Source organism: Haliaeetus leucocephalus, unplaced genomic scaffold, assembly GCF_000737465.1.
Source record: "Haliaeetus leucocephalus isolate CR32 unplaced genomic scaffold, Haliaeetus_leucocephalus-4.0 Scaffold566, whole genome shotgun sequence".
NCBI lineage: Eukaryota > Metazoa > Chordata > Aves > Accipitriformes > Accipitridae > Haliaeetus > Haliaeetus leucocephalus.
In genome coordinates this window covers 4,202,611-4,214,192 of record NW_010973002.1, presented here as the reverse complement: position 1 = coordinate 4,214,192, position 11,582 = coordinate 4,202,611, and the positions used below count along the sequence as shown (strand labels likewise).

At 37.2% G+C, this 11,582-nt stretch overlaps 1 protein-coding gene across 1 annotated transcript in view; it reads right to left on the bottom strand.

The window, feature by feature from the left end:
- Positions 1-8,175: 8,175 nt before the first annotated feature.
- Positions 8,176-11,582, bottom strand: part of TWISTNB (TWIST neighbor) — a 19,059-nt gene continuing 15,652 nt past the window's right edge. The window contains exons 4-6 of the mRNA XM_010577663.1: positions 11,436-11,577; positions 10,043-10,251; positions 8,176-8,615 (exon numbers count right to left, since the gene is read on the bottom strand). Of these exons, the coding sequence (XP_010575965.1) occupies positions 8,222-8,615; positions 10,043-10,251; positions 11,436-11,577 (745 nt within the window). The 3' untranslated portion in view covers positions 8,176-8,221. The remainder of the gene's footprint in view (positions 8,616-10,042; positions 10,252-11,435; positions 11,578-11,582) is intronic.

Sequence of the window (11,582 nt, the reverse complement as noted above, 5' to 3'; positions counted from 1 at the left end):
TTCAGAACCTTTTGTGTTCTTGAGGAGGGACTTTGTAATTGCTCCAGTAGCACAGCGCTAGTAGATAGTAATGCTCTGAAGGTAAAACATCTTCTGCTTACCAGAAACTTCCTCTCATCAAATACCAGTTCACAGAAGTTTTGAGTTCTTTAGATGACAGATGTGGGGAAAAGGCCCAACAGAAAAAGCAATACTCCACCATGTGGCATTGCATGAGAACAGGCGGAGCCCTTCCGCAAGCCAGACTTTTCCAAGTCCTACACTGTTTTGACATATAAAGCGTAAATTCAGAGTGGAACAGAGTAGTTTTCTTGGAATCATATTCTGACACATTTTTAAAAAAAACAAATTCAGTCAATTTCACCACAATATGAACTGGAAGGAAAAAAACCCCTTTGGTTCCTTATCTAACAATGTAATTTAGATACCTAGAATGGAATACTTCTCTATTTGAAATGACTATTTGCACGTTTTAAGTATGTTATGTCACACTTCCAAATACTGGAGAAGCATTTTGAATGGACTGCAAATGCTTAGTGGAGAGAACAGAGAAATGCCTTTAAAGAGAAGCCTTCAAGTTGCCTTCTATTCTCAGGAAAGATTTTGAAATTTCAAAAACTTCCTTAAACTGAAATTTTACCCTTTGTACTCAGGGTTTGTGAAGAAATCCCCAGTTTTTTCTCTTTTTTAAAATCCTTCTCTCCTACTCAGTTTTCCATAAATTAATTGAATTTTCTTAGACCATTTTCTAAAGTATGCTCCAGTAAACAAAGTCTAACCATAAATAATTGCAATAATAATAAAAAAAACCCAAACCTGAAGTATCAGAACTCTCTGTACTCAAGTTTTCCTAACCGCTAGAAATATTATTTACAGTGTCATTTTTGTTCAGAGGCAAGAAAAAACCACCACCACCAAACTAAAAATGCTACAGAAAATGAAAATATGGTTTTTTTCCTTTGTTACATTTCTCATTATAGAATTAGAAGCGTTCAATATAAAATTGCTGAGAGAAAGAATCCTTCACCATGTTTTCACATAGTCTTTATATGAAGAAGCGCTGCTTGTATCTACAGTCCCTCGCTGGTGATGTTGGCATGCCTTGCTGCATGGCAACCTGAAAGTGTTTAAGACTGCACCTCAAGACCAGTGAAAACTCTATCAAGACATTGCAGAGGTATTCAGTCTATTTTTTTTCACCTTACATCCACAGCTACTATTTGGCTAAAAATTGGCAATCTTTTTATTCTTCCTTCATGAAACAGAGCTCTCCCTTATTGCTGTTATTGCTATTTGAATTCAATCCAGTTTGTTGACATCTTTCAACTATTTTTTCTTTCAAGTGTAATTCAGGAATTTGAATGCCTGTCTCACAAATACAGTAATTACTCTTCTATTTCTAAGACTTGTTAATAAAATGAGAAAACAGCCTTTGGGGAATTTGTTTTGCCTAAGACATTTGCTGTGCTTAATTAATAGGAAGTTATAAAGTTATTTGCAACAGCTTGTCCTTACATTCATCATTATAATACTGCACAACCACATATTTATAGGATAAATATAAATCAGGAATGAGTAAGATGATGCTGGGCTCTATTTTGGGATATTTTCTGACAATGTTTTTGCAAACCAGGCATTGAAGTGAGATGGAAATAACAGCAACACAAATTACGACAGAACTAATCTATGAGCACCTGCATATTTTGGTAAGTACTTTATAAAGACTACCTGGGTAAAAATACAAATTTTCAAATGCACTTGAATCTGTAATACATGCACACTTTTCGCTATTTCAGAAACTTTACAACTATTCATAATATCATTCACTTGGCCCAAGGACACTAAGAGTTCAAGTTTAACTAACATCTATCCCTAAATGAAAAGATGAATTTTGAAATTATATATATGGAACAGGAATCATCCTCTCTCTGATAAAACTAGGAAAACATGGGATCTAGTAGTAACAACAGACATAAAGTAGGTCACTCATGCTAAATTTAGTTTAACATCAAGAAAATCATACCAAAACAAGTTATCAGCGTATGCCATTCATCATCGGTGCAGACTGTTCCAGGTACTTATTTTTAGCCACTACATACGGAATTTCTTTGAAAGGCAGAGGTCCTCAACTGCTTCTCTGTGTAGGGTGTAGATACACCAGAGGCAAAGGTGTGTCTCTCTTCACAAAGCCACAAGCTAAAGTCAACAGGCTCCATGAAGGAACTTCAAATTCCTACACAATCTGTGGACTTTTTGTTTTGTTGTTGGGGTTTGAGGGTTGAGGGGTTTTTTTCAGTAGGGAGACAAATACCTGTCCTTCCAGGAAAGTGCTTCAAAACACTGGTGATCTTTGAGTCCATGGAGAGCTGACTAAATCTCTGGAGAAAAAATGAGTCTTCAAGCATGAATGTAATAAACTGGCATTATCCTGAAAGAGGGTCAGATGTCACTGGTTTGTTACCTGAAACAAAAAAGGAGCTAATGCAAAAATTTAACAGTGATCCTAGACTATATCTTACTTCTCCTGATGTTCATATTAATTAATGATGAAGCATAACTTTGCACTTCTTTTTAATTCAGCTTTTAAATGTTGGCTTGACTGATCCATACAGAATTTTTAATTTATCCATACACTAACACTTTTATTATGAGAAAATAAAAGCATAGACTGTGTCTTCATACACAGTAACAAACAAGCCTAAACAGTTAACTTTATCAAGGCCAACTGTACCCCAGTCCAACTCTCCTTGAAAACAAGACAACTCTGGCTTCAACCAGCTTCATGAATGAGTTATTGCCCACAGGTTTTGACAAAATGCTTTCAATCAAATCTGGGACTGTACTTGTACTGCTGTGCTCCCAAGTCTTCAGGAGAAATTGTGTGTGCTGTGCATGTACGTATCACAATGAGGTCATGCCCACTGATCATGGCTTTGCAGACAGAACTGCAATGTTATTTCTGAATGCAACCTTAATTGCAACTCAGTCAAGGTATTTGACAAAGAACTGCTTCTTTCAGCGTCCAAACTTCTAGTGGATCAACCATGCCTAATGTGAGCTTCTAAACAACACACTGATTGACAGACTGGCTCTTTACCAGAGCTTCTTAAACACATGGTTCTCCTCAATCAATTTGTGGAGCACAATGAAATCCTGCTCTTGAATGAGGCCTCATGTTTCAGGTGTAGTAAGAATATTCCTAGAGAAGTCCCCATACATCAAAGCCACCAGTGAAAGAAAGCATAAAGGAAGAAGGAGCATAGAGGATTAGGAGCAATAGTCTGTCATATCTTGGTACCTGCACTCTTAATAAGTATCATATAGCTTTAGACACCAAAGATCACAGCTCAACCTTCTAGTCATGTGAAACACACTAAAATAATCCACAGAAGAGGAAAGTATTGATAATGAGTTTTGTATCAAGATTCTTTTCTCTGTTCATAAGATTTCTTTGCTATGTACTAAGAGCTTCTACTGTTCACTCATCTTCTGTAGAGAAAGTTTATTTTAGCTGTTTCTGTAGACAGATTTCTCAAAGAAGTCTTTCTCGTCTCTGGCGAAAACAGAAATGTTCCAGCTACGATAATACACTATAGACATATCACTCTGGGAGATGGGAGGAGATTGTCTATGTATTCAATGCCTCAGTGTAGGGGTCCTTTAAAAGTTCTTGAGGACAGGTAAAGTGGGAAAACAAAAGCTCATTCCTTCTTACCCATCTTACCTGGGACAGTTGGCTCTAGGGGAACTTGAATCCATTGCCAGGCTGCAAATACTCCTAATTGCTTAACAAGTCAACTGAACGGCTTGCTACAAGACTTACAGCTGAATTTAACCCAGCCCCAACTTAGTTACATGTAAACTTGTGATGAAGGACACGAAAAGCATGATCTGTGTCTGTAAAAACTTATTTACTGACAATGTTGGAGAAGTGCACAGCTTGATTTTCAGTCTTATTTTTGTTCACGTGAATCCAGAAGACAAAGTATCTTCTCCCTATAAACAGACTAAGTCTACTGGATACTGAAGTACTTCAGGCTTTATTGAAATTACAGAATTTCTGAAAGCTAAATAGCAGAATAGAATCAACATTATGGTAAGAAAAATATATGCCTTATTAGAATGAAACTATTTCAATCCTTTCATAATCAACCCTAATAACTATGAGAGCATCAGAGCACATAACCTCTTCACAGGTATATGGAAAAAAAACCACGACTCCAACAGTTCGGGTACGTAACTACCCCCATGCTTTTTACAACAAAGGTCTGTACTATCTGAGGGCTATCAAACATTCGGATGCTTCCAAAGGCAAACTGTTTATTCAGAGGCAGATGTGATCAAGGCTCATGTTTTCCGAATGGCAGCTAGCTTACTTAGGCCCTTGAAATAATCCTTTCCCTAGAGCTCATCCACTGGGCTGTTTGGGCTGCATATTTCAAGCAGCAGAAAACTGCCAAGTCAAAAGCAAAGAATTTGTTTCTAAGAGAAGCAAGGAAAAGACAAAGAGCAAAAGTTAACACTGCAGATCACTGCAAGCTTCAGAGAGCACAAAACAATTGTTTTAATGAGAGCTAAAAATACTTTCTTCTAAGAGCACTTGCTCTTCTGCCAAAGGCATGCGATACACTGAGAAACATGTTTGCAAAATCAAAATATTTATAATACTATGAAAAAAAACCAGTCCCTGCTTTAGAAACTTATTATAGCTGGCTAAGTTGGAACTACACTTTTCATAATACAGACAAAAGATTATCAACCACAGACAGAAGTGAATATTGGCTTTGTTGCCAATTTAATGTTACAACAGGAAAAAAAACCAGCATATGTTTTCTCTAGATCACCTGACAGTTACCTTACTGTAACTATCAATATACTTATAGGACAAAATACAATTTTACTTTCTAACCTGCTCTTTGCTGTGTGACAGAAGTGAGTTGCACTAGAATGCACTCTGAAAAAAAAGAACAGAAGGGTCATGCAAACAAATATGAAGTCACCTGGCCTCACTGGAAGCTTTGCAAATGTTTGTTCTCTATACTCAGAAATCTCGGCTCAACTCAAAATTCAATACAACTCTTCCTTTGTAGTCCAGGGGAACACAGAAAGCTAAACATTTATAATGATCAAACTTGTCAGAAACTTTTATGGAAAATGTCAAGTTCAGCTTCTTTCCTTTGTTAATTTCAAGCATTGGAAAATCTTACTGGTTTTTTTAAGGGGAAAAAAACAAAGGGAAGTGTTTTAAAGTCATGAATAGAGTGACAATTCACTTTTGAAAATCCAAGTTTTCTTGCCATATTTAGCTAATGCCGAAACAGTGTCTACAGCAACATCAACAGTGCAGCTGTGAGGCTGCCAATATTGGCTCCAGCTGTGAAAAGCACTTTTGTCGTCTTTTTTTTTTTTAAAGTATTTTCTTCACTTTTCCCCTTCCAAAGACACAAACCAGCAGAAAACAGTCAACTGCTTTATACAATTGTCAGGCAAAGGAATCTACAATTTTATTTTGTAGCACAGTTGCTATTTGCATATTAACCTAGCAAGAATTTAATGTAACATATTATAGTATTTGTAATATTGGACCAACAACTTGTTCAGCAATCATGAATTGCCAGCTCCTGCATTTAATTTACTTTTAATTGTTCTCTTCTGTTGTAATCCAAGAAAGAAAACCAAAAAAAGATACAAGAGGGTGCCGGGCCCACTTGTGTGCCAAAAAAAAAATTTGGCTTTAAGTAAGGCCCCAAACTGAGACAGATTACTTTAGGCTTTCAGAAAAGTTGCTTAATACCTCAAAAAACAGTTTGCATAGTTTGTTAAATTACAGTAGGCAATTGTCTTTCAGTAAGAGAATGGTAAAGCAGCAAAGTGGAAAAAGAGCATTCAAAGTGCTGAAAGCATTTATACTGTATTACTTGACTCATTAGTTGCAACTTCAGTTCTTCCTCCCTGAACATCTTCTTTCTCTCCATGCTGATGAAAACCTGGAACAGAGCAAGACAAACTCCTGGTGCTACAAGCTGGTCCTATGAATTGGCAGGTCTTGGCTCATGCTGCAGTCACCAACAGCAGGTCTGCTGGAGATGTGTTTCCCTTCCCTAAAAGGGAAAGTAAGCTATAATGATTATTAAGGACTAACAGATGAAGTGATTCGACTCTCAGTCTTTGGTTCATCTGCAACAGCAACTGCCTCCATCTTCCTCTTCCCATAGGCATCAACAAAAAATATCTGCACCTGCCCATCTAACTTCTTCCCTCTATATCAATCCATGTTAAAAAAAAAAAAGAAGGGGGGGGGGGGGGGGGGGGAGAGCTAACAGGTAATTTCTAACTGTAAATTATGTCCTAACCTTCAGCCTGTCCAGTGTATTTAAATTTTAAGCACATTAGGGTGGGACTACTGTTACTCTCTGCAACACTTAACACACCAGAATACTGCCCTCAGTTGATCTTGTAGTGTGCTGTTAGAAACACATTACAAACACTATCTGACTTCTCAGGTTTTGTCACAGTACAGGAAGAATGGACAGATGAGACAGTATCCATGAAATTGCATGTAGTTCAAGTGTCAGCATTGTCACATGTAGAAACACAACAGGGACAATTCACGTTCATCTCAGGACTGTCCAGAAACTGGTTTCAAGACCAAGTATGCTGAAGACCAAGCAAAACAGGATATACTGAAGTTTCTGCTGCCCTTAAACAGCTATTTAAGCTCACCTTATAGGTCTTCAAAAACTCTTAACTTGGTTCTTCCTGGTATTACAACTTTAGAATGCCTATGATGTACTGCCATACCATCAAGCTTGGAAGACAGAAACTTAGGTTTGTCTTGGTAAGTTTGGAGCTTTAAAGATACATAAAAGACATTAATATAGCACAAAGTGAGCCCTAAAACAAGTACTGTCACATTTTAAATTCAGAACATGTTCAATGTGAATGGATATGTTATTAGGCACCGTATATAAATCTAGTACATTGAGCTAATAGCACCAGCATAATCGCTAGAGCAAAATGTTTTGTCACCTAAGAACAGACAAACAGCAGGTTTCCACATACATGCTGTTTACTTACAAGGCTTCCAAGGAGCTGGCTATGTCTTCTTGTAATAAGGTAAATCAATACCAAAGTAATCATTGCTTCCTACCTCCGTTAAAGATCTAGCCTAGACCATGTTACACTACAGTTCTCCCCTGAACTCCTCACAACAGAAGAGAGCAGCAACCAAAAGTACTGATACTCAAAAAACTATCATACGTGTACATCAGGAAAATTAGTTCTTAATAAAGGCACATTTGTTAATGTTTGACTGTCGTTTTCCCATTGTCAAAACTTCCCACTAACATTAATTCCAACAGTTTGGAAAATACTGACAGTAGGTACCTGCTGTTCTAGAGAGCAGTGTTACAACTAGCACAAAAATTTGGGAGTTGCGCTTCAGCTTTTTTTTTTTTTTTTAAAGAAAACTGTGAAGTCAATGAGCTTAACAGCATAAAAATAAACTTTATCAAAGTATGTCCCATTACCAACTGCTTTATCAGCCTATATCTCAGTGGTATTCTAACCTATAAGTGGTACTTCATTACATTAGATTACATTAATCTTCTCCCGTCTTCCCTGCTTGCTCTGAATCAGCTGATCATACTGGTTTTCCTGGAGTACCACAAAAGGTGTTTTGAAAGATCCAAAACACTTGAGTTTGCTTAACCTTTAAGTCAGGCTACAGAGTTTCATTTACAGGCATTCATGGTCCCTTTCTACTACTACTACAAAAAAATCTCTTCTCAGCCCCTGGGTATTCAGGTACCCCAGAACCCCAAAGGTAAACCTAATCTACTCTTACAGAATCAAGATACTGAGCAGCAAAGATGGAATTAAGAGTAGTAAAGATTGTAACTAGCTAGTGGTTAATGTGTGGAACCAGGAAGCAGACACAGAGGTGATGCATGTATTCCTGTACTTACATTCCACTGTTCTTCTGTGCCTTATTTTCCCCTAAATAAAACAGGCAGATATTGCTTCTATCCCATTTCTTCTATCACTTCTTTAAAAGCTCCTGCCTTTAAAGCTGTTGGCGCACGTATGCACACAAACATTATTCCACCTAGCAGAGCAGATTGTTTGGTAAAGAAATATACATATGCATTTTGAAAACAGGATTTTATTGGAAGCTTATCAAAAACATTCGAAATCTTATTCAGGAAAGGCACTTCAGACTTTAGTCTCTTTTCTTTTTAGCTTTGGGTTCTTGTGACAGCTGAGATAATTCACTTTCTTCAACTTCATCACAATGCTTTCTTTTCTTTTTCTTTGACTTTTTATGGTCACTTTGGTAACCACTGGAGTCACTGGTAGGCAATACATGTTCCTGTTCTTCTTGCTTATGCTTTTTCTTTTTCTTCTTCTTGTTTTTATCATCGCACAATCCATTCACAGCATCAACACTTCGCTCTTCTCCATTTTCCCTCCTGGTGTTATCCGTCTCACCCAGAGGCTCCTCTGTGACATTATCTCCCCCAGAGTCATTCAAGTCATTTTCCTGGTGGTCAAGCTTTTGAATTTCATCTCCATTTGTACTGTCAGTGACAGTCTCAGATCGTTTGGGCTTCATGCTGTAAAGAAGTATACAAAATAAGCTGAAGTAGAGACATCTAAGTACACCTCACACAGTGAAATATCAAAATTTGCCAAAACACAGTATTTACATCAAGTAGATAAAAGATAAGCATTTACTAAAAACAACAACAGATGGAGAACATGATACTCTAGTTACAGAAAATCATAAAGCCAGTTTAATACTTTCAGGGTAATTTCTATTACCTGACTAGCTTCCTTCTTACCACAGAATCAAGATTCTCTTTCAAATCTTAGCCTAAATTTCTTCTCTAAAATGCTGTACAGACCATTTTGATTTTCCTCTTTTCTTGTACTCCTTCATCCACTAATTCATAATTACACATTTTGTAGTGCAGCTTTTTTTTTTTTGAAGTTATTCACAAACACACACAGCCAATGGCCTGTTCAGTCTTACATGAGACACACTGCTGATTTTTACCAAGCAATTGCCTTGCTGAAGTCTATACAGCTAAAACAAAGGTGATGCCAGAAAAGTCAAAAAAAAGAAGAAAAAAACCAACCCAAGCAAAATAAAAAAACCCAGCAGGTACCTTGCAACTGAGAGCATTGGAGAAAATGTCTAGGAAGACAAATATGGAAATAATGCAGTTAAAAACCATGGAGGAGGAGATGTCCCCAGAGGCACTGAGGACAAAATTGTTAAGTTTCATTGTAAGTTCACTGAAACAATCCAGAGCATCCTTCCAGATTAAAAAAGAAAAACCAAACAAAAAATGTTATCATTTTGTCAGTAGTAGTCATATTGTACATTTAATTAAAAACATAACCACATTGGTAGAAAAAAATTGCTCAGCAAATGACCATTTATAAAAAAATCTGAATGAATTCTTTTAAAGGTATCACTACTAAGATTTTTAGCAAACTGCTCTAAAAATTTAGAGGTGTGTAAGTGAAAGGAGGAAAGTGATGCGTTTTCTCTTATCATCTTTGATATTCTTATGTTTCAGCAAGGATTTAACTCGTCCACATATAACTAGTTGTGGTTATGTAATGTGTGCGCACGCATGTGTGTGTAAACACCAATGTCAACATTGTGTTCAGGAACTGCAGTGTTTTCACTTGCAAAGCCTATGCACATTCATAAAGACAGCTACTCTAGACATTTGGGGGTGCTATTTTGAACATGTATTATTTATACAATCAACAGCTCATAGGTCAGCACACGCAGATTTTTAAAGCTCAAAAAAAAAAAAAAAAATCCACTTTTATTTTTCCAGAGAAAACTTCCAAGTGAGTCCCTACCAGTAGAAAGTTTAGTTTAAGATAACTAACACAGGCTATATATAGACATGGGTTTGTGTGAAAATAAGAAAGCTTAAAGATTAAGATGTTAATTCAAATCATTTAGCTTGTAACAAGCCCATTAAAACAGTTAAAAGTATTCTCTAGTAGGGCACAGTACCTCCTTTTAGTGAGTCCCCCTCGAATAAAGAACACCCCAGCTGCATCAGAATCCAAGTGCAATACTTGAAATTTGAGTTCGTCCCCTATTTTTAACCCCAGGTCTTGCCACTGTACAATCGACATTTGTTCAGGTTTAGGGATAGAAGCATTGAAGCATCCATGTATCAGGCAGCCAATATGACTAGGGGCCACTTTATTAATTACACCCTAAAAAAGAAAAAGAAAGTCATATGAAGCTATAGTCAAGAAGACCACCCCTTTAAACGCACATGATACGTATTAGTCTCCTGTGTGGACACTTTTCGACAAGAGTTTACGCACAAGTTACGAAGTCAGTTTATCGAGCAAATCAGCTAACTCTTCTTCACTAAAACTGAAGCTACTCCTATATACTCTTCATACAATTCCTCCCAAAATAGAACTGAACCTGTATCTGCAAAAGAAAGAAAATCAAAACATGGGACTTGGCTACAGTGAATACCTGAATAGAACAGGTAAGTCTTTCCTCACACTACAGCCATTGACTTTGCTTTAAAGTTATTTTAATTCTGCTTTACTCGCTTAAAACAGTCTTCATGCTGGCACAGCACTACTTAGCAGCTAAAGATACAGATGACACATAAAAAGCTTTTAAGTACTCCATTCAGTGGTTTTCTGACACATTTGCATGTCAAACGTTATTCACCTTTGTCTTCCCCAAGGATGAAAGAAAGACACTGAGGGTTTTTCTATTCATTTCCTAACAACGGGACACATTCACTTCTTTAATCACATTTAGAAAGACATAAGCTGTGCTGTAAAAGGTATGGCACAACAAAAGTAAGCCAACCCTCAACTATTTTTCCCCGGCAAGTACCAACACAAGCGTATTAACAAGCTTAAAGCTGTTCTGCAAGCCGTACATTTCCTTTTACTGAAAGGCAGGCTTCAACTTGATGTACTGCTCTCGTACTTGAAGGAAATAAACTCATGAGAACATCCTAAACATTCCTGCCACTACTACATAAGAACAAACACACCTGTTTGAGAATTATCTGAGCTTCAGAAAGAAGCATCGATCGATATAAACGATATGCAAAATTATGATACAGTATTTAGTAATCTGTAAACCTTATGATACAGTATTTTAATAATGCGTGATCCTTATGATTCGGTATTATAATAACATATAAATATAAATTTAACAAATATAGAGACAGACGAAAATAAAACCTGCTGCTACCAACTGCTAATAGAACTCCTGTAAACTACTCGTACGCGAATAAACTACCAATATAAGCCAAAATATAGCTCCACCTAAGTCCCAGACCTCTGCTGAAGATGGAGGCAGGCCAAGCTTTGACTACTCAATAAAAAAACGTGCCCCACGAGACGTCGGCATGTTGACATACCACCAGTTTTTTCCCTTTCTTGGGGCTGAAGATGACGAAGTCCGCCTCGACGTTCAGGTGGATGAATCCTTGGTCGTCGTAAATGTCCCCGAGCTCACCCACCACTCTGATGTTGTCGTAGGCCACCGGCACACCCTGAAGGCTGGG